A 27,608-nucleotide genomic window follows, 5' to 3' on the forward strand; every position below is an offset into this window, starting at 1 on the left:
ATCTTTCAAAATAAATTAAGGCAAACCTAGATAAGTTATGCATGCTGTTTGTAATTGTTGAAAGTACAATGTGTGAGCGTATTGCACCCTTTATAGCAGGGGTGGGGAACCCCTTTTGGCCAGGGGGCTGAATTCCATTTTGAAGAAGCTCTTGGAGGAGTGCATTCCAGAGGTAGGTGGGGCTGAAGGCAAAGGGGGCAGGGCTAAAGACAAAAGGGATGGGACCAGAAGTACAAAAAAACCCTCAGTCTATTGTAACTTAAAGCTCTTGCTGGCAGTAACGAATGCCTTAGGAGAGGCATTTTAGCCTTTTAGAATGAGGAAAAAACTGCACAAAACCTGGGAAACCACCAAACAATCAGTGGCTGGGGGAAAGGGGGTCGGGTAGGGAGGAGGGGGCATGGTCATCTGGGGAACTCAAGAGGGCCAGGTTTGTCCCCCAAGTCTGTGGTTCCCCACACCTCCTTTACAGTCCTGAAAGGTATTTTGTATGGGTCTCTTAATCCACCAGGAAAAAGAGACTGTCTTTTTATGTTGGAGCAATGCGGATAGGTGGGACCTAATCATGGAATGCAATGTAATATAATTAAACATTGGGATTAAAATATCGTTAATTTGTGGACTTGTATATATCCACTTGCCGTTTTACCGTCACTTGGCATATGGAATGCTCGCATGCCAAGTGAATCTTGGGTTAATCTCGCAATATATGGATGTGCCCAGGCAAGTTTTGTTTGTTTTTTAAAAGAAAAACCTCTTGCAAACACTTGAAAAGATTGGGGCTTAATTTGTGTGAGGGCTCAACCATGTAATCTGTTTTCAGCAGTGGGGCTGAGTCACAGAAAACATAAAATAAAGTGCTTTGGAGAATGTGCAGATTGACTATTCCTGCTTCAAAATTACAAGAGCCAGTCTCCACACACATGGAATTTATAGATCTGGGTTTCCAGGACGGATGGTAAAACTTTCAGGCAGGATTAAGCTTCATGATGTCTCATTAGAACACTGGACAGGTTCACTACAAAGGGCTAACACACAAAGCCATCATGCCAGCTAGTAAGTATGCATTGGTATATAACACTTCAGGAATTAAAGAAGATTGTTAAGGAGTTTTAAATATAATTAAGCCAGAAAAAATACAATCTACATTTACATAATGTTTCTGGATGTGCTGCTTTTCTTGGCAGGTGTGGTATCTGTTTTATTCTGTGGAATCACGCAAGCTCACTACACATACAATAATCTATCCATCGAGTCAAGAAGCCGAACCAAGCAGGTGAAAGAATATCTTCTCAGTTTTGCTTTTTAAATAATAAGGTGCACTCCACTTACATTGCATGCCTTCATTCATTATGTCAGGTGGCATAAACCTGTCAAAAACTGATAATGGTTTCTCTCAGTTGATTAGTTGAAAGGCACAATTGGGGGATTTGTGTGGTGCAGCCTTCTCTGAATTCTACCATTCAGACTGCAGGTGTCGGATTGCATATTTACTCGGTTGAATTTCCCTCCCCCCATCCCAAAATATCCCTGCACCTACAACACTTGCAGTTGAGAGGGAGGGGTTCTACCTTAGCCTTCTGGCATTCTATCCCTCACCTGCAATAGGAGTGACATATAATCCTATAATCCATATAAGCCTATGCCACATGTTTCTCCAAGAAGGTCATTTATATGTTACAGCAGGGGTGAGCAGAGAGTAGATCTCCAGATTTTTTAGACTTTAACTCCTAGCATTCTCGACCATTGGCCATGCTGGCAGGGGCTTCTGGGAGTTGAAGTCCAAAACGTCTGACGATCTACCTTTTGCCCACCCCTGTGTTACAGCAGCAGCATGGGAGCTACACGCGCGCGGGCACACAGACGTGCACACGCGCCCTATGATTCATATCAACTTGACTATATTTATTTATAAAAACAGGAAGTTTTGAATGCAAGGAAGTGTATTGCTCTTTATAAGAAGCATGAATTGTATTGAATTTAACTGGCAGGCTAACTTTTCTTCAACTTCCTTCTCAGCTCTTTGAAGTTCTGCATTTCCTGGCTGAAAACTTCATATTTTCGTATATGGGCTTAGCCCTGTTTACTTTCCAGAAGCACATCTTCAGCCCCATTTTTGTCATTGGAGCTTTTGTATCCTTCCTTGGTTTTTCTGTACTGAAACGCATCTCTCAGCTGTGTTTCAGAGTTGCCTAGAAAAATTTCAGGACCTCTCTTGCCCACCCTCTACCTCACTATGCTTATACGCTCTGAAATAATGTGTGTTTAACGCTGCAATCCCATTGATTTAGTCCTAGGTAAATGTGTATGATTGAAGTCTTAAAGTGTCTTTCCCTACACATATGGTTGTAGGCCTGCAGAATATGTTGTTAATTTTAACATATTTTAAAATGAGAGTTTGGAAAGTTTTGCTGCAGCTTCCTTTACAAATCCAAATACTTTGTACCTTGTTCTCTGTTGCTGTAGTCAAAACAAGATAATGCTTTTCTTAAATAACCTCTTAATATCTAATAGATTAGATAGAATAGATTAAATATTAGTAGAAAATCAGCTTTATATATGTGACAGTGAGCATCTGAAATCTGGTGAATGTTGACAAACCCAGACAAATGTTCTGAATGTCTAAAATTTCAGAGCGATCCCATTGAATGTTGTTAGTCACATAAGTAAGATGACCAGCATTCACTGATGTGTGACTGACCAGTGAGCATATGCATCAGAGAATATTGACATTCCCAGAATTTATCTGGAATTGTCAGTGTTTGCCAGATTTCAAAAATCTATCTTTTTTGGGAGGCGGACGATTAGGTCAGGGATCACAAAGTTAATTTTACCTGGCCCCTGGTGGTCCTACCAGATTTTAATTAAAGCCACTGTTTCCCTCATAAAGAAAAAAAAAACCCTTTTAAATTGTTTTAAATTTTAATTGTAGGTTGCCTCTAGGGCCCCTGTTTAGGCTGAAAGGTGATTCATACATTTAGAAATAAACAACTAAATATATGTATAAAAGTGGAGCATTAAGCTTAAAGAAAAGACCTCATCATATTGTGACAGAGAAACTGCTGGATCCTTAACCAAAAGGTGGGGTTAGATTGCTGTCTTCCTGGGACGAGCTGCACACATCTATCCACTTTCTTTCTTCTTGAATTTGGGCAGAAGGCACAAGATCAGCTGGAACTTTCAGCACATGATGATGTTTTCAGGTAAAATAATCCGATGAAGCTGCCTTGTATAATAGGAAGTTCCATCGGCATAAAAGATATTATCAGTTCAAAGTGCTTGTTGTTGGACTGGAGGAAATCGTTTTTGTTCTACAACAACTTACTTCATATGTCTGTCTGTCTGTCTCTCTTTCCCCTTCTCCCTGCCACTTCAACTGCTTTTTTCTTCGTCAGCTTCACTTGTTCGCCAAGCACAGAGGTGCAGAACCTCAGGCTAGGAAGACAAATCCAGCCCTCCTGAGATCTCGGTCTTGGGCCTCTGAGGTTCTCCAGATGGCCACACCCCTTTTCCTTGGCCCCACTCCCTTTCCCCCAACCACCAATTGTTTGGTGGCTTCCCAGCTTTTGTGCCGTTTTCCCCCATTGCAGAAATTGAAATGCCTGTCCTAAGGTTTTGTGACTGGCAGTAAGAACTTGAAGTTAAAATTAGCTGGTATTTTTGGCTCCACCCCTTTTGCCTTTGGCCCCACCCACCACTGGAATGTGGCCCCCAAGAGCTACTCTGAAATGGAATTCGGCTCTCAGGCTGAAAGAGGTTCTGCACCCTTGGCCAAGTAAATACTCTTGAGTTGAGTTTGCCTTGCCTCCCCAACCCAACTTGAGGGGAAGACTGTGGCACGTGTAGGGCAATTGCAGCAGACAAAACTTGTAGCAGTTAGGCGATGTAACCCACAGTGGGCATTCCCCTAGTATGATGAGCAGGGCTTCATCTGCTTCCAACAGAGTGCATGATGCTCTGCGTGTGAAGCAGCAACTGCCTGCTGTGATCACACTGTTGGTCTGGATGGAGCTACAAGCAAAATGACCTTTTAGTTGCAAAGCTATTTTTTTATTATTAATTACACTATATGCCACTTTATTTGCTCAAAAGCACTTAAGGCATTAATGCACGAACTGGTATGGAAATAGCATGAGTACACCGCCATGCAACATGAACATTACCATTTGTGCTGGGGGGAGACATGAAAACCAAATGTGGCACGAGAGTTGGCCTTGAACATGTCTAGCATACTGCTCTTAAGGATCCCCCCACCCAAAGGAAGCTTCATTAAATGAAGTTTTTTTTTAAATGGTGTAAAATGACTTTAATGTTTCATGTAATCTCATAAATAATGCTAGGGTTGTACCTGTAATTCTTATTGTACCTGTTCTGTACAGTTTTTATCTTGTATGCCGCCTTGGGAGGGTTCAACCCTTAAAGGCAGCTTAGAAATAATTTTATATAAACAAACAAATAAATAGGATGAAGAAGTCCTTGATATATATTTAAACCCAAAAATATATCATGCTTTTTAGCCCTCACAATCATGGCAAAGCTCTTAGAACTCCATAAGAAATGTCTGGCAGAAAGATTAAAAATGGAGCAGGCGTTGAATATGGTCAAGGGTCTGGGACTTCAGTGTTTCCTATCCTATGGCTATTTTAACACTATCCCAGCAGCTCAGTCTTTCCCTGGTTTTCACGTCCTTACCTCCCTACTTGCTGTGATTTTTCCAGACTGGGTGAAAACCTGGAAGCAGAATAAATCCTGTGTATCTAGTTGCTCCACTAATTGTAGAGAGAAGCTCTTCATCTTAAATGGAAGCTTGTTTGATTTGCATGAAATAATCAATCCCTCAGAGCACAGATCTTAGGGTCCCTTAATATGGACCTAACCATTTGTTTTTGGAACGGTCTACATAGTAACAACATGTCCCACTTTACTGGAGCTGAGAAAGCTTTGCTGGAGCTGTGTCCAAAGCTGGGCAAATGTCTCAAATGGGCAAATCTTTAACACTTCAATTCTATGTTGAGGGCGGTGTTGTACACAATCTCTCCTGTCTTGTGAGAGATTATATGCCTCTCCAATGTTCTCTGCAGGTCTTAGAGGAGCCATGGCATTTGCTCTAGCCATACGAGACACTGCAACTTATGCTCATCAGATGATGTTCTCCACAACGCTCCTCATTGTCTTCTTTACTGTTTGGATCATTGGTGGAGGCACAACACCCATGCTCTCATGGCTAAATATAAGGTACAGATCTTGAAACAAAATATTTTTTAACTTCATATTTATACTTTAATAATAATAACCAGAAATCAATGCAATATAACCAGTATTCATTGTTTTACTTTTTCTTTTTTAAAAATAATTTTATTGTGAATTTTAACCAAACCAAACAATTTAAAATTTAAATTAAAATTCTTTTACTTTGTTTCATAGAAAAATTACAGTTAATATCTCCAAAACCTTGTGCTTCATTGAGAGGTTAAATATTTTGCATTTTTCTTAATTCCAAGTCATGTTGAGGTCTGCATGTCTTGTTTTAGTGGTTCGAGATCAAGTTAGCTCACGCTAGGTGATCACACTTAAATTCCAGGTTCCTCCCATCTACTACTTTTGAAATGTTAGTGCCTATTGTCACACATGAGGAGCTCATAGTCTGCAATGGGAAATTAACAGAGCAGTCCTATAAAGGTTTATTCAGAAGTAAGTCAATTGACCTCTGTGGGACTTAATCCTAGGTAAGCATGCATTGGAGCCTTTCTCTGCAATTGGCAACACACACACAATTAGTTACATATTCCCAGATATTTTCTCTTAAGACAATACTTTTATTGTAGGGATGTTGCATCTTACAAGCACTCGAAGCACAATATTTGTAACTGGATAAAATATGTTCTTTCGCCTAGGTAGCATGATAACTTCCTGTCCCCATCTTGTGAACATTTTGTTTATCTTTATTCTGTTGATTTGATTATTTTGAAGCTTTGTACTTCCCTGCTCTACAACTTCTAAGTGGGAGGGCATGTGAGGCCAGACACTAGGAAAATGGCAAATTGCTTGTAGTTATGATCCACTTCTTGAGATCATGTAGAATGACCCCAAAGTTTGACCCTTCATTGGTTACGTAGGAATTTATAAGCTTCCTTATTTTTATGTAATGGATTTTTTTTTAATGGAAATTATTTTGTGGAAGCCCTTTTATAAGTTTCCATTAAAGTTAATGGGGGTACCAAAAGCCCATTGGCAAGAGGAGGAATCAGGTTTTGCATCATCCGAAATGGTTTTTCATAACAAACCTGATGCTGTCTGAGCAGAACATTTCTGTTCCCTATATTCTTGCCAGTATATTATAACCAAAGATGCTCTAAGAGTGCCATTTCCACCCCTATGACCCCTGCAGTGTTTTCAAACAGTATGCTTGGCCTTTTACCGCCTCATTAGTTTTGCACCAGGTAATGTCCAGGCATCTACTTAGATCTACTTTCAGTGAAACAAAAGCTCTTTGGAGGGAAAAATCTATGTTTCATCACTGCTAAATAGGGATGGGTGAACTTCTCTGTGTCCTGTTTGCGGGGTGCTCGCCAGACTCCCTCCACTTGCCCGACCCTGGCAGGCATGCAGAGCAAGGTGGTCTGCAGGCACCCAGCGAGAGCTCATGGTTTCTGTCTTGTCACGAGCTGCCATTTTGTGCAAAATTGCAGGTAAGTTATTTACAGAAATGGCGATTTTCACAAAATGGTGGCTCTAAATAGCGTGATTTGTTCAAAATTACAGGCGCAAGTTGGTGATTACTGTAAATAGCTTACCCACAATTTTCTGCAAAATGGTGGCTCGCAACCAAGCAAGAAACCACGAGCTTGCTCAACTCAGCACACATCAAGTTGGGCAAGCACAGGGATCTGTGAGCTGGCATCCAGGGGGTCAAGCTGGCAAAAATTTGCCAAGCTCCATCCCGAAACTGGATTCTTCTGACATCCCTACTGCCAAAGATCATCCTAGGCACTCTGGTGACTTTACTGGCTTTACAGAATATGGTACAATTTAATAGCTCTTTTGATTCTCTGCTAACCTTAGTAGTAAAGATAGCTGCAGTAAAATAGTTGTAGAAGCTGCATGAAGTGAACCCCTTAATCCAGGAGATGGCAGTAATGTGCAGCTTTAATGCAAGAAAAAGAAGTTGGTCACTTGTTGAGGTTCTGCAACACCATCAGTTAGTTAAATCAGAAAACATCCCTATACTGGATACAAGCTGAAGGCTGAGAACTAGTTGCTCATGAGCCATTGGCACTGTAGAAAATGTAGTTCATTCTTGACCTTGCTTTTCTGACAGTGTGCTGCACTGTTGTTTTGAAGGAATTCTGTCTGACTGAAGTTTGAGCCAGGAATTTAAAGCAGAGTCCCTGTGTATGTTTATTTACGTATTTATTAGCAATATTTATATACTGCTTGTCATTTGAATAAATCACAAAGTGGTTTACAAAACAAAAATACACAATGTTTTCATACTGGAGACTGGTTCAAAGATAGCTTGTGGCTGGGGCAGAGCCAAACTAAACAGATGCAGTTTCAATAAACACCTAAAACACATCAGCACTAAGGCCTGATGTGCCTCAGCGGGGAGAGCATTCCACAGGGTGGGCGCCACCTCAGAGAAGGCTTGCGTCCATGTAACTGCTAAATGGAACTCCGTAGGCCATGGCATGGACAAGAAGGCCTCCCCTGAAGATAGTAGCGGCCTGGGACATTGGGCACAATAATTCAAAATACTGTCGGCAAGAGCTACTGATAGTGCTTCGGCAAGTGCTTGAAAACAAACTATTCTTGTTATAATTAATGGGGGGGGATTGCAGTTACAGTTAAATAATGCATCAATAGGAGAGTTTAAAATCCAATCTTCAGATCTTCTGCAGATCTACCATTTTCAGAAAAAAATATACTAGAGTCAGGAAACCAAAAACCACTAGCCGTGGCAGAAAACAGCTGACTTAAGCCAGTTCTGCTGGTAATTGTAACAAAGGACGGAAACTAGACTGCAGCTGAAATTTGCTGTTCATTTGGAATGAGAGACCTAATGAACATGAACGTGTTATAAACAGTTGATTTTGGAAGGTAGCAGCTGTCTGATCCTTTCTTAAGAATCTTTTGTGGTTTTGTTTTGGTTTTTACAAAATTTGGGGATTTGCACAAAGTCACACATGGCAGCTGAAGTTAGTAATTATGAACTGTTTAAGCTTGTGTATATTCAGTAGTCCCAAAGAAAACGTCCCAAATAAAAAGAAAACCAAGAAGGCAAGATGGCTGTCTGCTGAGACACTGGAGGCAGCCCAAGAAAGAAGGAAAGCAAAAGGCAACAGTGATAGGGGGAGATATGCCCAATTAAATGCCAAATTTAAATTCCAGAGGTTAGCCAGAAGAGATAAGGAATTATTTTTAAACAAGCAATGCACAGAAGCGGAAGAAGATAATAGAATAGGAAGGACAAGAGACCTCTTCCAGAAAATTAGAAACATCGGAGGTAAATTCCAGGCAAAAATGGGTACGATCAAAAACAAAGTTGGCAAGGACCTAACAGAAGCAGAAGAGATCAAGAAAAGGTGGCAAGAATATACTGAAGATCTGTGTAGGAAGGATAATAATATCGGGGATAGATCTGACGGTGTGGTCAGTGAGCTAGAGCTAGACATCCTGAAGAGTGAGGTTGAATGGGCCTTAAGAAGCATTGCTAATAACAAGGCAGCAGGAGATGACGGTATCCCAGCTGAACTGTTTACGATCTTGCAAGATGATGCTGTCAAGGTGATGCATGCCATATGCCAGCAAATCTGGAAAACACAAGAATGGCCACCAGATTGGAAAAAATCAACTTATATCCCCATACCAAAAAAGGGAAGCACCAAAGAATGTTCAAACTATCGAACAGTGGCACTTATTTCACATGCCGGTAAGGTAATCCTCAGGATCTTGCAAGGTAGACTCCAGCAATTCATGGAACGAGAATTGCCAGATATACAAGCTGGATTTAGAAAAGGCAGAGGAACTAGAGACCAAATTGCCAATATCTGCTGGATAATGGAGAAAGCCAGGGAGTTTCAGAAAAACATCTATTTCTGTTTTATTGACTATTCTAAAGCCTTTGACTGTGTGGATCATAACACATTGTGGCAAGTTCTTGGTGGGCTGGGGATACCAAGTCATCTTGTCTGCCTCCTGAGGAATCTGTATAACGACCAAGTAGCAACGGTAAGAACAGACCACTGAACAACGGACTGGTTTAAGATTGGGAAAGGAGTACGGCAGGGTTGTATACTCTCACCCTGCCTATTCAACTTGTACGCAGAACACATCATGCGACGTGCCGGGCTTGATGAATCCAAGGCTGGAGTTAAAATCGCTGGAAGAAACATTAACAATCTCCGATATGCAGATGATACCACTTTGATGGCTGAAAGCGAGGAGGAGCTGAGGAACCTCATGACGAAGGTGAAAGAAGAAAGTGCAAAAGCTGGGTTGCAGTTAAGCCTCAAAAAAACCAAGATTATGGCAACCAGCTTGATGGATAACTGGCAAATAGAGGGAGAAAACGTGGAGGCAGTGACAGACTTTGTCTTTCTAGGCGCAAAGATTTCTGCAGATGCTGACTGCAGCCGGGAAATCAGAAGACGTTTACTTCTTGGGAGGAGAGCAATGACCAATCTTGATAAAATAGTTAAGAGCAGAGACATCACACTGACAACAAAGGTCCGCATAGTTCAAGGAATGGTATTCCCCATAGTATCCTATGGCTGTGAGAGCTGGACCATAAGGAAGGCTGAGTGAAGGAAGATAGATGCTTTTGAACTGTGGTGTTGGAGAAAAATTCTGAGAGTGCCTTGGACTGCAAGAAGATCAAACCAGTCCATACTCCAGGAAATAAAGCCAGACTGCTCACTTGAGGGAATGATATTAAAGGCAAAACTGAAGTACTTTGGCCACATCATGAGAAGACAGGATACCCTGGAGAAGATGCTGATGCTAGGGAAAGTGGAAGGCAAAAGGAAGAGGGGCCGACCAAGGGCAAGTTAGATGGATGATATTCTGGAGGTGATGGACTTGACCTTGGGGTAGCTGGGGGTGGCGATGGCTGACGGGAAGCTCTGGCGTGGGCTGGTCCATGAAGTCACGAAGAGTTGGAAGTGACTGACCGAAGAAACAACAACAACAAGATATTCAGTAGTAATCCACCCATTTGTGTGCATATATAATTGCAATATACAGGGCAAATGTTGGCAGTATTAATTTGATTTGCTGCAGCCTTAATGTATTGTTTACAAATCATGGTTACGGAAGCTAGTGTACAAGAATACATTGTGGCTTAGTATGAAGTCTGAACTAGAATATGATGGTTTGTGATTGGCAAGGAAAGCAAAATGTGCAACCATGGTTTGAAGTGGGTTTGCAAACCATGGTTTGTGCTAATTGGTCTGGCGTGATGTCTGAATTGACAAACCATAATTGTGGCCATTGCTTTGTCTCTGAAGGCCAATGCACCTGGGGAGATATAGCATATTCCTAGAGTGCTGACCAGATAGAAGAAGAAAACAGACAAGAAACTCAACCACAGTTTGCCTATTTTTGTGCAGAGTTCTATTCTGTGTTGAGTTCTTGTTTTTTTAAGCTCAGACTATAGTTGGTGTTCTAAATTATGAGATTGTGCAAACCGGATTGGCATGATATCTGAATTGAATCAGCGTCTGACACAGCTGAGCTATCAGCTGTGAACATCTGGAGACGCATGCAGGATATTGCCCAAATTACAGGGAGGTATAATTCCTGAGGCATCCATGATTGCTCAACAACGGCATCAAGTTAAACCAACAAGTGGCAATGAGAAAAGTTGTTTTGCTCTTTGATTCACAATGTAGTGGTCTCTTTTGTTTCGTTTTGTGCTTGTTTGTTTACAAAATGTTGCACAGTTGTATGTCTTATCAGGGGCCAGAGAATGGCATCCTAAATAGACAGTAGGGCGCCAGCCATTTTAGAGGACTTGCTGTATGACTTTGCATCACTGCATTTTTGCACATTGTTCTAGCTGTACTGAACTTCACGTGGATCTGTATGTTTCTTTCTCTGTAACTGGAAACGCAGGCAATGGTTGTACTTCCATGTAATGGATTTGTTCGAGTTTACAGATTAAGTGCATTTCTTCCCAGAGGAAGCAGGAGGGTTCAGGAAATCAAGCAGGAGAAACAGGGAGACTAGAAAAGGAGAAAGTGGCATTTCACAGAAACAAGAAGAAAGGGAGAGAGGGAAGGACGTGAAGGGAAGAGTCAGAGCAGTGAGAAAGGAAAAGCGAGGAGTGAGGGAAGGAGACCACAGCTGGCATTTTAGGCCTCTGGTTCACTATATCCTCGTTACTCTCTGATTGTTTTAATGTAACAAAGCCTGTAATTTTTACTGGTGCACATTTGCCTACTTCTGAGCCTGGAGGGAGGTGATCGCCTAAGTTTCTTGGCCATCCTCCCCCTCTGCATGTTATCTACATTCCATTCATCTGAGGTGAGGCAGGTAGCAATGAGAGAGTCGAGCCACCTTGGTTGTTGCACCCTGATGATGGAATACTCTCCCCAGGGAGGTTCACCTGGTACGTACTGGAATTTTGGCCTCGCTTTTACTCTCCTAGGAATCGTAATTCAGTCTTAATCTTGATGGAATTGCTTTTTATGCTGCTTTATCTGCTGCTTTTTTAGATTGTTTTTACAGCCAGTTTTTTATATTGTTGGGTGTTTTTATTTATTGTGTTTTTATATTGTTGACCTCTTTTTGTTTTTATCGTGTGTGTGCGTGTGTGTGTGTGTATGTAAAGCCATCCTGGGATTTAATTTTTTGAAGGGTGGGATAAAAACCAATAAATAAATAAATAAATAAATTCCATTCTTATGCTGTACTAGAGTTGGCGAACACATTCCATCAGTAGAAGAGATGAATGAAAGCCGCTGGCAGTACTTCAGGTGACAATATAGCTCCATTGGTAACAAGCTTTACCTGATGCTTGGCTTTCTTCATCTTTCTAACCTAAAGTTTGTGCGTTCTCTGTGTGCTATTGCATGTCTTTCTCTTAATGCTGCAGAAGACTTTACAGCCTTCCTGATTACTTCAGCAAATTTCGCTTCTTGTGGGTAGAAAGGATACACTTGCTATTCTCCATGGTGTACTACCTAGAAGTTAAAGGGAGGGCAAAACCCTACAAAGTCTTGTGATTCAGGTCACATTTGTCACTTCCCCCAAAACATACTTTGACTAAGTTGGTAGTTCCTCACTTTTCTGGGCTTAGAATGTAAAATTTCCAGAAATTTTGAGGCCATGGGGGGAAAAAAATGGGTTTTTTTCCCCAGAAAAATAGGAAATTTTGGAAAAAATTGAAAAATAAACAATACTTTTTTTTTTAGCGCTCTTTACAGATCTAAAGTCACTTTGTTGCTCTAAGACAGCCTTCCCTAACCTGACGCCTGCCCGATATTTTGGACTTCATCTCCCATCAGCTTCAGGCAGTATGGCCAGTGATCAGGAACGCTAGGCGCTGCATTCCAAAACATTTGGAGGGCACCAGGTTGGGGAGGGCTGCTTTAGGAACATAAAGAAGCCTTTCTCTTCCTAAAGTTATACTTTATGTATGACTTAGTTTGCTCATAAAATTATCATTATATTCTAAAACTTTTAAAAGTAAACTCAGTAAATTTGTAATTATTGTCTGAATAGATTAGAACTCCATTAAATGACTGTTACAGCATCAGAATCACAGGACTCTATAGAACAAAACCCAAGCTGTCAAGAATGCACATTTGCTGTCAAGAACGTACAATGGTGACTCTACTCAAATGCTGGGAAACTGAGCATAAATGTCTATCAGTAAAATATACTTCAGATCAATAGTTTTAATAAGGAATGAAAGAACTAACTATGCTGGGAATCTAACAGAGAGGATTAAAAAATATTTTTCCCCATGGCTTCATTATTTCCAGACATTTTACATCTCTAGTCTTGGTCTAAAAGTGTTGTTATTACATAGTTTTTAGAAATCATTTGGGGGGAGTAAAGTAACAATATACAAATACTTTATCTTAAATTCTAAAAGAAAATAGTTCATAATCCAAAGTGTTTCAATTTTTTCAGAAAAAAACAAAAATGGTCCTTGGTGGAAAATGGGGGGGAAATACCGGGAATTTTCCCCCCCGGTCTTCACATCTTTAGCTGGGCTCTTCTCGTGAAGTTCCATGAATTTCATTCTTTGTTCTAGAAAGCAGCACTTTGCTTTGCAGTATGCCAGCCTCCCAGTTATTTTTTTAAAGTATTAAAATTAAAATCAGGAGTGGCAGGGAACCTGTGTCCGGGGGTACCATGTTGGTACAGAAAATATTTTGTTAAAGCAAGCTGATCCAATACTGGAAGTGAACATTTGTCTCTTAAGCAGAATTTATGCAAAAGATGGACTCACATTGACTTCCTAGTAATAGATCTGATCTCATAACTGCCTTTTTGGAACACCCAAGCAATGAGAACTTTCTTTATTTTGCATTAAGAGATTGGGGGGGGGGCACAATTTGGTATGGAATTATGTTGAGCTGCAACTGTTCTTTTGACTGAAACAGTGACCAAGTATCTGAATAGGGTTTGAGGATACCAACTATATTTATATGGGGTACTGAACATTCTTCTGGAATGGATTACTTACCCATGCCAACTCAAGACACAGATGAAAGGATTTCTTTTCAAAGCTTTAATCTGTTTACAACTTAATGACTCTTTCAGATGCTAATCACCAGCGACTAAAGCAAGGAATAGCAGAGTGGCCTAAGCTTCAAGTAGGCAGTTGATCCCCGTTTGAAAGAGAGTTACTTGAAGACCCAGAACTTATGGGCTAGGGAGAGATCTTCCCTCTTTGCCTTGGGTCCATGGGAGGCGGCTGTTGCTTGCGCGCCAAACGGGCGCTACGCCTCCTTTCCGCGCCCTCCATTGCTTGTCGCTCTTTGCGTCTGCGTCGAGCGTCTAGCAAGCCCCCCTCCTGCATTCCCTCACTACCCTGGTCACTATCTCTGGAATGCTGGCAGGAGGAATCTCTGCCAGGTGCTGAGCCTGTGAGGGATGAGCTGGCCCCTCTCCCACGGATAGCTTTTCCTCCTCAGAATCCGAAGTGCTCTGAGGCTCTCTGGGCTCAATTTCCACCCTTGACAGTATGGTAGGTTTTTAATGTATGATACCAATGTCAAATGGTGCAAAAACCTTATCCAGGTAGTAATCCTTATCAGCTAGGTCACAATCATTAAAGGTTAATGCTGTTAAAAGTTAATTGAAGATCTGGCTTGGGTAGTCGTTAGCTCTTCAGGCAGCGAAAGAATTATGGGAAATGGAAATACGATAAATTTAATTAAGAGAAGTGGTCATGTTCAAAATGACTGGTGTGACCGAATCACACAAGCATGGATACAAGTACTTTATTCGTTTGTAAGAATGTCAGTATGTTGGATACACTAAAGTGTCAACATAAGAGGTTTGTCATAGTGATCTCAGCAAGTGAATGCCCTTATCTCCTTTCTTCAAAAGCTCTATGGCAGGCACAGACAACCTGGTACCCCCCCCCCCAATGTTTTGGACTATAACACCCACCAGTCCTAGCTAGCATGGCCAGTTGTCAGGAATTATGGGAGTTGTAGTTCAAAACATCTGGAGGGCACCATGTTGCGGTCCCTGCTCTATGGAATCTCCAAGGCAGAGTACCTTTTATTCTGGTAGACCAATGGTCTAGCCTTTTATCTGGTACTATCCCCCCTGCAATGTAGCCCTGCCACTTGAGTTCCTTCAGCTGGAGAAATTAACTACTATATCTATCCTGTCCCATATTTCTGGGATCCAATTGCTACTTTAACATTTACTTAACTGATGTATGGTCAGTTGGATATACACAGCACCACATCTGCGCTCTGCTGAATTTATTTGCTGGGTTCTGCTGGATCACTAATAGACTTTGCTGCTGCTACTACAAGCTTTTTCTTTTCATGTTTCAAGATGTGTACTAGCTTGAAGAGAAATGTGCTTGTGATCTACTTTCTTACAACCTCCATTGAACTGACCTCTTGGCTTTCTGTATAACTGGATCTTAACTTTCAGCTGCTGTTCTGTAGCTCCTTTCACAAAGTACCTGAGACTCCAAAACTGTTTCAAGCCAATCTTGAGCCAATACCAAATTGATCCAGTCTCTATAGTAGTAGAGCTTTCCTATCTCGCTTTCTATGCTATAGGGTTGATTTTGGATCATAACGTAAGGGGAAGCCCTGCTTTATAACTGTTTATACAAGTTTCCCACTAGGCCTGGACAAAGGCCCCATGTCCTAAACCCATACCAATTTAACAGTTCTCAGGATAAGAATTGTAATCCATCTGTTACACACATACTCCAGGGTTCTCTAGCATGCCTGTAAGTACATTGAGTTGTTACATAGAAAACACATTTGATGTAATGTTCTGAGGTACTGGACAGGGCAGTTGGCATTCCCTCTCTTAAAAAAAAACAAAAAAAAACCACTAACTGCAGCTTTATAAACTGATATTTCCCCCAAGATTTTAGGGTGTTGGCATAAGTGTCAAACTTAAAATAGTCAGCTTTGGAATAGGAGCATGCTGTGACTTAACCAGTCAATTACATGACAAAAGTAGCTTCTAAAAGTTGTTCATTATATAACACTTTCTGAAGTGTCTTGCACCATAAATGCACATCTATGGTGTTTTCCTTCTGTGTTCAGCTACCTTTTATAAAGGTGTTGAGTCCAGTTAGAGGGCATTTCAAGTTTTCCTAGCCTCACGGTGTGCTTCCCCCCCCCCTTGATGTTTGTGCAGAGTTGGAGTTGACCCAGATCAAGACCCACCACCCACTAATGACAGCTTTCAAGTCTTGCAAGGAGTGAGTAGTCAACTTTCTGAAGAGGTCAATGAGGTTGAAATGCCACCACTGCAAGTTACTTTACAGCTACATTTTACACCTATACTAAAATGTTTTGAGTTAAAATTGTTTGCCTGCTAATTGCATGCAGGATTCAAAAATCTATAGGGCCTCTTATTTGTCATCTGTAATCATGTGAAAAGCAGAACTGATGTTACCAGGAACACAATTTTTGGAAACCTGAACTCCTTAGAATCAATTTCTTCTTACTTTCTGGAGAAGGAGCATCATGAATAAACGCAGGAGATAAAAAGGCTCAAGGTGATAACATGTGAAGGTGTTGGGGTTATTTTTGGTGACATCTGCAGAGCTAGCATTTGGGATAACAGTTGCATATACTTCAGAAATAAAAAAGGGCCGAAGATAATTAGGGGCTGTTAATTCCCCCCCCCTTTTGATTGTGTAAACCAGGGGTGGGCAATGTGTAGCTCTCCAGATGTTTTGGTCTACAACTCTCATCAGCCCTAGGCAGCATGCTTAATGGTGAGGGATCATGGCGTCATGGCCCAAGACTGGCATTCCTCAGAAACTGAAGCCTCCAGTGACAATGATTCTGGGGCGGCATCAGAACTAATTCCTGGTCCTCCTGAAATGGGGCCCACTGCTTCAGACTCCATGTCTTCTCCACACAACCCCTAGGAGGTGCCAGTACCTTCTGACTGAGAAATGGACTTCAGACTCCTCTAGTGAACAGGGAGGCCCTGTGGAGCAGTCCCCAACTGACTCCCCACTTCACCAACCTTCATTTTCTAGGAGAAGCCAATGCCTGCAGGAAAAGGCTGCTGACCTTTTAACAGCCAGATCCAGCACCTGAAGGAGTGGCGTTTCCAGAGAAACTCTCTTGGCCTGACTATAAATGCCTACCAGTTGCTCCCAGACTCTGCTGGAGTAACTTGTTAGTTCTCTAGCTCCAGGATGGTTGACCAAGGTCCTGAAACCTAATCTTAGTTCCAGATGTGACCCAGCTATCTTGAACATAGTGAGCCTCCTCGCCTGAGCCGTCGACGAGGACAGTGGATTTCCTGATGGGGCGAGACAAATGGGAGCTGTAGGCCAAAACGTCTGGAGGGCCACAAGTTGCCCACCCCCAGTGTAAACAGTAGCATGATGTTACCTCTTAATATACATGTGTGACAGAGCTTTACAATATATTTTTGCTAATGTATTTTATAATTGCACATTAATAGATTAGCTTCCAAGACAGAGTTTACATGTTCCATTTAGAGACAGCGAGCCAAGAGAGAAAGATGGCAAGACTAAAACACTTGAAATTCCTTCCCAATTGTGACTTACAATTTTTTGTATTTATTAAAAAAAATTAATCCCAACTTCAACATGCTTAGGGTGACTTAAGAGTGTCTTCCTGCCCTTATTCTCACAACACCTGTGAGGTAGGTGGGATTAAGAGACAGTAACTGGCCCAAGTCACCCAGTGAACTTCATGTCTCAGTGAGGATTTCAACCTGGTCTCCCAGGTCTTAGGGTGAGGCTTTTATAGCATTACTACATTGCTTCATTCACAGAGTTTTGTATGTGTTCTTGATAACATCATCTCCCATTTGTGTTTGCCCACTGCTCCTTCTGCCTTTTTCCTTACCACAGAAAATCTGTTAAGGAAAACAAGATGGAATTGCTGCATGATGCCTTCTGAATGGTAGCGCTAGGAGGCTTTTGTCCAGAAGCACCATTAGTTTGGCACTCTAACCGCTACTTCAGACGTTTCTGTAACCTCACAAATGAGTGTCTAAGGTCAAAAATATTGATTAGAGAAACCTTGTAACTGACCGACAAGCTCCCCTACTGACTGCATCCTTTGCATGAGTTCCTTGGGATCTAGCTGCTCAAGAAGGCTAGTCTGAGTGTTCCTTCACCATCTCTCACTGTGGCTTCCATGTTTAAGTGTCATGCTTGTCAGGGTGGCAACACAAATGCACAAATAATTCCAGGCAATGCAGGAACCAGTTTCTATAAAACACAGCCATAACTACCCCCGTGTCTGAGCATTTGACTATTCTACAGGGAGCACTTGCTCCTTTAGTGTTAATGCTTGCTTCTGGAATAAGTGACAGGGAGGCTTCTAGAATGAATATATTCCCATGATGAACCAACCATTCAACACTCAAAATGCGTTGCTTAATAAAACTGTTTCCTGCACCCATTGGAATTGCTCTTTGCAGCAGATGTAAATGAATACTGGCTCTGTGTTCGCCCTGCAGTCTTTTCTAGGGATGTGCCCTAGGGATGGATGAAAGAGTGTTGCTTTCTTCCGCATTCATATTTTTAAAATCTCAGGTTCTTTCCATCCCAAATATGAAGAAAACTGAGCTTTGGCAAGTTTTTATCAAAACTGTCCTGAAATAAAATTCCCGCCCATCTGCCAGATTCAATATGTTCAGCTATTCCCAGCATGGAAAGGAGCATGCTGTACCTTGCTTGTCATAAAGATCTTAAAGATGAGTCTCTCAAGAAAAGGAGGTGGCCACCCTAATTCAGCGCCACAAATATGGTTAAGTGCACATGGATTCAAGCCCAGACTTTTAATAGCTAAGCACTCAGCACCTTCTGTGTGAATGGACAAATCTGTCAGTTTCGCTTTGTCCCACATTCATATGTTTAAAATCTCTTAAATCCTCCAAATTTGAAGGACTTTTGTGAATTTGGTGAATTCTTATCAAAAGCGAACTGAAATGAAATTCTCACCCATCCCTAGGATGCCCTTCATATGTGGGAGATCTGCAGTTCTTGATGCAGTAGTTAGAGCTGGGGGCTCCATATCACAAGCACGGGGATGGGTGGCAGATGGCGGGAGTCTTCCTACATGATCGGCACGCAACCAGGAGGGAGTGTATAGCTTTTTGTGAAGAAAGACCCACACTATGTGTTCCACCCGTGTGCTTGCAGGATTCACAGGCAGTCCCCAGCCTTGAACCATCACACCGAAGGTCCTTCTTCATTCTGAACTTGCCTTCTAGTTTTGCCTCTTCCAGTGGAGGGGAGAGATCATGTATTGCCATGTTTCCAGGAATCCCTGGCCAGTCCCTCTGCTTATCTGCCTCTCTGTCCCTGTGCATCATTGCATGTCTGCATGCTATGTCATGGTTACAGGTACCTCTCTAAGGAAGACCCAGTTCCACCAACTTCTCTTGCTTGTTTCATTTATTGTGCAATCCATCCAGAGAAAAAGAATTTTCTTGGCCAGACTAAAAACACAACCAATAAATATAGCATACCTGTGTTAACCGAAACCATTGGTTTTCAGGATAACATGTGCTGTTTTAGATCATGAAGCTTTTTTTAGTAGCTGAAGCTGCCTGTGCCTTCTGTATAGTGGAGGTACTTGCACAGACCAAACGTGTCTATTTTACTTTCCCTTGATACTGTCAGGAATTGTTTGACAAGTGGGAAACTTAACCTAATCTTTGTTCAGATTCCCACCCCGCACCTCCCAACTTGGCTCAGCAGGCTTTTACCTAAAGGACAAAACAGGAACCAGAACTAAAATCAAATAACAGCTGGAAAACAGGTGGCCTAATCGCTTTGTGGTTACCACTGTTGCATGAAAAGGATTACATTTAACATGTTAACACTACTGAAGCCTAGTCTGATCCATTTATCCATTTAGAATTATGTGCATAAAGTGGATCCTCGATTAGGTGCTCTTACCATTTCTTCCAGTATGGAAGAATTGCAAGGACACCTGTTGCATGTGTGTCTGAGTTCATTAGATAAGTCTAGGTTTTTTGTTTTGCTTTTATGATCTGTGACATACACAATCCCTATTGGCCGTGTTCCCCAGCAGCTGGACTGAAAGTCTAGGGTTTCCTAGGATGGAAGTTGGAAGCAAGGACTTCTACTTCCAATGAGGTGCACAATGCAAAGATAAAACTTCAGCTGTGAGAGCCAGACTCCAGAGAGAAAATTCCTGGGTGAGGTACTGTTTCTCCCTCCCAGGCTTGAAAGTTTCAAGGGCCCAGAGATCTCTGAGGGCACTGCACCCCAGTCTAGCAGTGTTCCTCAACACTTCTTCACAAACAATTTGCAGGGAAATGTGCAAACCTGGTTAGATGACCACGTGCTGGAATGTCACTCCAGTAGGATCCATTCTGTTCACATCGTTTGACCATGTTAAGTCTGTTGTCAACTGTATTTTGTTGATGTACTTTACCGCTTCTGAAAGTGATACAAACTGGGAAGAGTCACCTTAGTTTATGTGACAAAGTTAAAGTGTCTTGTCATAAGAACCGGCATTACCACCTGCTCAGATACCACCTCCTAGGGCTCCTCCCTTTTTCTTTACCCCCAACTTCCAATTGCTACAACTGAATCTTCCAATCTCCCTCGAACCACTCTCAGAACCCAAGTGTCCAATCCCATCTCAGGAAAGAAACCCAATTATATTGAGGTTCTGTAATCTCCATAGCCAATTGAAACAGTTTGTTTGCTTCCCTTTCTCTAGATTGGTATACAGGAAGCATACAACAATGAATTAACTCTATCACCCATGAAAAAGCAGGGACCATGTGACAAATTTCTGAATAATATACTGGTCCCAGCCTCCTCCCTGCCCAAGTACATCCGTGCTTTTTGCCCTGGAGAGAGCTTTCTCTCATCTTCTCAAGATTCTAATTTTACTATTACAGTACATGAACAGTTATCTTTCTACTCCTTAACTTCAATCCTCAAAGCCTTTTGTCTACCAAAAACAAAACAAAACAAACCTTCCCTCTTTCTCCTCCCTTACCATTTCACTTTCATTTCCTCCTCTTGGGTCCTCCAGCAAATATATATATATATATATATATATATATATTCATTTCTCTACCACCCAATAGCTGAAGCTCTCTGAGCAGTTCACAAAAATTAAAACCAAAAAGCACAGGATAAAACAATATAAAATATAAAAGCATTAAAACCACAATATAACAATACAACCAGAATAAAACCTAGCAGCAATGCAGAGATTTAAAATACAGATGTAAAACACCAAAGCTAAAAGACTAGGAAGTTAAAATGCCTGGGAGAATAAAAAGGTCTTCACCTGGCGCCAGAAGGAATACAAAGTAGGTGCCAGGCGATCCTCTCTAGGGGGCAGCAAGCCTATAAAAAAGACAAAGCCATGTCAGCTTTGTCAGGAATCCTTCCAAAGCCAAGTGGCTTGACTTCGCTTCCCTCTCAGAGAGCGATTTTGTAGCCCGCACTTGCAAGGAGCAACCCAACAAGCAACAGCTTGCAGGTCTCAACAAGCCCAATCAATCCCGCTGATGGAGAGAGTAGGAATCATAGCTTGACCACATAGGATCTGGCAAGGCATGGAGCCAGGGCGTTGCTCTCCTGAGATGATATGGAGCCCACCATCTGGTTGGATTCGGAGGAGGAGAAAGTGAAGCAAGCTGAGTGGATGCAAAGATCCCCTGCTGACACCACCAGCAGGGTGAGAATTGTGCACCCCCTCAAGAAATTCCCACCAAACATAAGCAGTGTCCATTTTAGGTAGCAGTTTAGATGTAGAGCACCTAAACAATACCACTCCCCTGGAGCTTAATGAGCAAATTCCACCTCCTGTTGAGAGTTTGTCTCACATAAATATGTCAGTCCTCTCCAACTTACTGGAGCCGCCTTGAGTAATTTAACTGACCATTCCCTTCAGGAATCCAATTTAAAATGAGAAGAGGAAGACTGGTCAGATATGGGAATGGTAGAAAACACCAGGCCAGACAGATTCTTTAACAAAGATTATTTCCTCCCATTGTTATCTAAAGCAATCCTTGCCACTAGCCATTGACCTAAAGGAGTCAGAGAAAGAACAGCCCTTTCAGAACAGAGGGGCAGCTGTATTTCCAGAGCCTAAACCAGCCACCACAGAGGTTCCGTTCCCTAATTCTTCAAAAAGCCCCTGGAGGAGGAATGGAAATATCTCTCCCAGGGAAAGAAAGGTGCAAACACCACCCTTAAGGTTTTACAGTCTTCCACAGAATACCATGGAAGAACTAAAAAAAAAAAAAGCTCTAGTAGATGCCTGGGTGGCTGCTCCTCCGTCAGGGGCCATATTGTCTAAGGATAGCAATGCTCCTCCTAAAAACCAGGGAGAAAACAGGTCCGATGCTGCATTTAAAAAGTACCATGAACCATCAGCGGTAGCCCAGTGAGCTTCTGCAGTCTCTTCTTACTTTGCCAGAGCTTCTATTTTACAGGTGGAAGATATAATAAATAATAAGTTAAACCAGGTTACCCTTCATAGTGGACCAAACAAACTCTTAAAATCCTTCACCTTAATCGCAGATTTCACACAAGATGCTCTATAATTTAATTCCCATTCCATGGCAGCCACCAATGTGGCACACCAATCCATCTGACTAAAACATTAGAACATACACATTCCTTCTAGAGGGCAATCTAAAATACTATTTTTTGGAGAAAAAGGCTCTTAAGGGCATTCTCCTACAAACCAAAGAAAACGAAAAGGTTATGCTGTCTTCCTTCAGAAGGGAAGATAAAAGACCATTTGCCAAAAATTTGCCCTCCTTTTGTCCCTTCAGGAATATTATCCAAACTCCTTTTCATCCCCCAAAGCTTGTTGTTGTTTATTCGGTCAGTCGCTTCCGACCCTTCGTGACTTCATGGACCAGCCCACGCCAGAGCTTGCTGTCGGCTGTCGCCACCCCCAGCTCCCCCAAGGTCGAGTCCGTCACCTCTAGAATATCATCCATCCATCTTGCTCTTGGTCGGCCCCTCTTCCTTTTGCCTTCCACTTTCCCTAGCATCAGCATCTCCTCCAGGGTATCCTGTCTTCTCATGATGTGGCCAAAGTACTTCAGTTTTGCCTTTAATATCATTAAGTGAGCAGTCTGGCTTTATTTCCTGGAGTATGGACTGGTTTGATCTTCTTGCAGTCCAAGGCACTCTCAGAATTTTCCTCCAGCACCACAGTTCAAAAGCATCTGTCTTCCTTCGCTCAGCCTTCCTTAAGGTCCAGCTCTCGCAGCCAAAGGTTACTGCAGAGAATACCATTCCTTGAACTATGCGGACCTTTGTTGTCAGTGTGATGTCTCTGCTCTTAACTATTTTAACAAGATTGGTCATTGCTGTCCTCCCAAGAAGTAAAGGTCTTCTGATTTCCCGGCTGCAGTCAGCGTCTGCAGTAATCTTTGCGCCTAGAAAGACAAAGTCTGTCACTGCCTCCACATTTTCTCCCTCTATTTGCCAGTTATCCATCAAGCTAGTTGCCATAATCTTGGTTTTTTTGAAGTTTAACTGCAACCCAGCTTTTGCACTTTCTTCTTTCACCTTCATCATGAGGTTCCTCAGCTCCTCCTCGCTTTCAGCCATCAAAGTGGTATCATCTGCTTATCTGAGATTGTTAATGTTTCTCCCAGCGATTTTAACTCCAGCCTTGGATTCATCAAGCCCAGCACGTCGCATGATGTGTTCTGCGTACAGACTGAATAGGTAGGGTGAGAGTATACAACCCTGTCTTACTCCTTTCCCAATCTTAAACCAGTCCGTTGTTCCGTGGTCTGTTCTTACCGTTGCTACTTGGTCGTTATACAGATTCCTCAGGAGGCAGACAAGATGACTTGGTATCCCCAGCCCACCAAGAACTTGCCACAATGTGTTATGATCCACACAGTCAAAGGCTTTAGAATAGTCAATAAAACAGAAATAGATGTTTTTCTGAAACTCCCTGGCTTTCTCCATTATCCAGCAGATATTGGCAATTTGGTCTCTAGTTCCTCTGCCTTTTCGAAACCCAGCTTGTACATCTGGCAATTCTCGTTCCATGAATTGCTGGAGTCTACCTTGCAAGATCCTGAGCATTAGCCTACTGGCATGTGAAATAAGTGCCACTGTTCGATAGTTTGAACATACGTTGGTGCTTCCCTTTTTTGGTATGGGGATATAAGTTGATTTTTTCCAATCTGGTGGCCATTCTTGTGTTTTCCAGATTTGCTGGCATATGGCATGCATCACCTGGACAGCATCATCTTGCAAGATCGTAAACAGTTCAGCTGGGATACTGTCATCTCCTACTGCCTTGTTATTAGCAATGCTTCTTAAGGCCCATTCAACCTCACTCTTCAGGATGTCTGGCTCTAGCTCACTGACCACACCATCAAATCTATCCCCGATATTATTATCCTTCCTATACAGATCTTCCATATATTCTTGCCACCTTTTCTTGATCTCTTCTGCTTCTGTGAGGTCCTTGCCATCTTTGTTTTTGATCGTACCCATTTTTGCCTGGAATTTACCTCCGATGTTTCTAATTTTCCGGAAGAGGTTTCTTATCCTTCCTATTCTATTATCTTCTTCTGCTTCCGTGCATTGCTTGTTTAAAAATAATTCCTTATCTCTTCTGGTTAACCTCTGGAATTTTGCATTTAATTGGGCATATCTCCCCCTATCACTGTTGCCTTTTGCTTTCCTTCTTTCTTGGGCTGCCTCCAGTGTCTCAGTAGACAGCCATCTTGCCTTCTTGGTTTCCTTTTACTTTGGGACGTTTTTTGTTGCTGCCTCCTGAACAACGTTGCGAACTTCTGTCCATAGTTCTTCCGGGACGCTATCTACTAAATCTAGTCCCTTAAATCTATTCTTCACCTCCACTGCATATTCATTAGGAATATTCTTGAGCTCATATCTAACTGATCTGTGGGTCTTCCCTATTCTCTTTAGTCTGGTTCTAAATTGTGCAATAAGAAGTTCGTGATCTGAACTACAATCAGCTCCAGGTCTTGTTTTTACCAACTGCATAGATGTCTGCCACCTTTGGCTACAAAGGATGTAGTCAGTCTGATTTCGGTGTCGACCATCTGGTGAAGTCCATGTATAAAGTCGTCTTTTAGGTTGTTGGAAGAGAGTGTTTGTTATGCACAGTGAGTTGTCTTGGCAAAATTCTATCAGCCTATGTCCTGCTTCATTTTGTTCTCCCAGACCATGCTTGCCTGTAATTCCAGGTGTCGTTTGACTACCCACCTTAGCATTCCAGTCTCCTGTAATGAAAATAACATCTTTTTTTGGCGTACTATCCAGTAGGTGCTGCAGATCCTCATAGAACTGATCTACTTCTGCTTCTTCAGCATCTATGGTTGGGGCATATATTTGGATCACTGTGATGTTAAATGGCTTACCCTGAATTCGAATTGAGATCATTCTGTCATTTTTGGATTGTTTCCAAGCACTGCTTTAGCTACTTTATTATTAATTATGAAGGCTACTCCATTTCTTCTGTGGTCCTCTTGTCCACTGTAGTAGATCTGGTGGTCATTTGATGTGAAGTGGCCCATTCCAGTCCATTTCAGTTCACTGACACCCAGAATGTCTATATTTAATCTTGACATCTCCCCCTAACCACATCCAATTTGCCCTGGCTCATAGATCTTACATTCCAGGTTCCTATGGTGTGTTGATCTTTAGAACATCGGATTTGTCGTTCACCACCAGCACCATCGGCTGCTAGCCATCCTTTCAGCTTTGAGCTAGCTGCGTCATCACATCTGGGGCTAGATGAACTTATCCTCTGTTCCTCCCCAGTAGCATTTTGACCATCTTCCGACCTGGGAGTCCCATCTTCCGATGGTATACCGACATATCTCTGGTTGTACTGATCCATTTAATTTTCATGGCAAGAATACTGGGGTGGGTTGCCGTTCCCTTCCCCACCCCTAAAGCTACAGGTTTCTAAAATCAGCATGGTCCAGGTCCTGCCTCCAGCCAAGAAACACCAACTCCTTCAACCTTTCCGCTAAAACCTCCTTCTTCCTTCCAGTCAAACAATTCTCATGTCAGAAAACCCACAGTTGGAGGAAGGCTCCACCCTTTCCTCCCAGCTCAGGAACAGCCAGCATCAGACCATTGGGTTCTGGACACAATGGCTACTCCGTAGAATTCAGAAAAGACCAAAAGAAAAATTCAAAGGCATCTACTCCATATTCTTTGTTATGCCCAAAAAAGATGGAGGATGGAGAGCCATACAGGATCTCAAAGTCCTGAACAGATCTGTCAAATTCAGATAATTCTACCTGGAAACATTACACACTATCAGGAAGCACTCCACAAGAGAGAGTTTCTACCATCAATAGATCTGAGAGAAGCTTATCTTCATGGCCTGATCTCAACCATCACTGAAAATTCCTTAGATTCATACATCAGGAGCACCATTTCCAATAACAAGCCATGCTCTTTGGCATGACCTCAGCTCCTTGATTCTTCACCAAAATAACAATGCCCCTGGTGGCTCATCTATGACTGAAGGGCATTCACATTTATCCATACCTGGATGACCTATTCATCTGGTCTCTCTCCAGACACAAAGAACCAGATGACATAACTCTTAACAGTGTCTTGCCTCAACAGCCATGGCTTCATTATCAGTGAGACAAAGAGCCACTTGAACCCCAATCAGAGCCCTCATTAACACAGCCAGGGGTTACCTATTTCTCTCCCTGGAAAGAGCACTCAAGCTCCAGGACCAAGCAAAGAAACTCCAAAAAACTAAGTCAGCAGACCTGGCACACCTCCCAGGCCTAATGATACCCTGCTTCAGCACCATTCCCTTGGCCAGACCACATTCCCATCCTCTCCAGTGGCTCCTACTGCCCTTGCAGCTCAAAATTGCTCTGAAGCAACACCACCCCATCCACCTTTCTCTCCTCTTTAAGACACACTTCAAGGGGGCAAGTCCCACAGAACCTACAGATAGGCACTCTGCTCCAGGAACCCACCAAGCGTACACTGACCACAGATGCCAGCTTCAATCGATGGGGAGCTCACTGCAACTCTCAGGTAGCACAAGAGAGATGGAGAACATCTGTTGGATATAACTCTGCAGAATACACCTAGGCTTACAGCACTTCTCACACCTGTTACAACACATAAATTGCCAAGGAGGGATAAAGTCACAAACTCTTCTCCAAGAAGCTCAAGCAATGCTATTATGGGCCAAGCAGAAGCCAGCATCCATCTCAGTCTAACACATAAACAGAGAACTGGATCATATTGCCAACTTCCTCAGAAGGAAACAGATAGATATGGGAGAACGGAGCCTCAACCCCTCTGTCTTCCAACAATCCAGGGCCATTTTAGACCTGTCTCAGTGAACTTCTTTGTGTCGTGCTACAACCTCAAGCTCTCACAATTCCTTTCAAGACTCCACTCTTATGGAATGGAAAGCACTGATGCCCTTAACAGTCCACAGACAAAAAAATGATTATGCCTTCCTGCCGACCCCATTCCTAGCCAGAGTGCTACAAGAAGCCACACAGGAGCAAGCAACATTAGTCTTATTAGCCCTCTCCTGGCCCAGACACCCGTGTTCTCTGGTGTCCTATGACTAACTCAAGAAGGACCATGGTTCCTACCACACAGACCAGAACTCCTGTCCCAGGGACCAGTTCCCCAGCCAGAGCCAGACTGGCTGAGATTAGCCACATGGTTGAAAGGTCTATCTGTACCAACCTAGATTACCCAGATACAGTCATAATAACTGTTGTAGACTCTTTGCATCCTGCGAAGAGTCTACAACATGCATATATGAAATCACCTGGAAAGCCGCCTTCAGGTGGAGTAACAGAAAAAAGATCAACGTAAAGCATACAGGCATCAAAGAATTCCTCTTGTTCCTCCAAACAGGCCTCGGCATGGGGTTTAAGCCAGG

At 42.4% G+C, this 27,608-nt stretch overlaps 1 protein-coding gene across 1 annotated transcript in view; it reads left to right on the forward strand.

Annotated features, from left to right (window-relative positions):
* SLC9A7 (solute carrier family 9 member A7) overlaps window positions 1–27,608 on the forward strand; it is an 85,639-nt gene that overhangs the window by 47,692 nt on the left and 10,339 nt on the right. The window contains exons 9-14 of the mRNA XM_084844303.1: window positions 1,188–1,276; window positions 2,020–2,133; window positions 3,092–3,203; window positions 5,082–5,235; window positions 11,916–11,975; window positions 15,856–15,919. Coding sequence (XP_084700429.1) covers window positions 1,188–1,276; window positions 2,020–2,133; window positions 3,092–3,203; window positions 5,082–5,235; window positions 11,916–11,975; window positions 15,856–15,919 — 593 coding nt within the window. The remainder of the gene's footprint in view (window positions 1–1,187; window positions 1,277–2,019; window positions 2,134–3,091; window positions 3,204–5,081; window positions 5,236–11,915; window positions 11,976–15,855; window positions 15,920–27,608) is intronic.

Source organism: Heloderma suspectum, chromosome 3 (genome assembly GCF_057233095.1).
Source record: "Heloderma suspectum isolate Gila_16-S chromosome 3, 16-S_ref, whole genome shotgun sequence".
NCBI classification, from domain to species: domain Eukaryota; kingdom Metazoa; phylum Chordata; class Lepidosauria; order Squamata; family Helodermatidae; genus Heloderma; species Heloderma suspectum.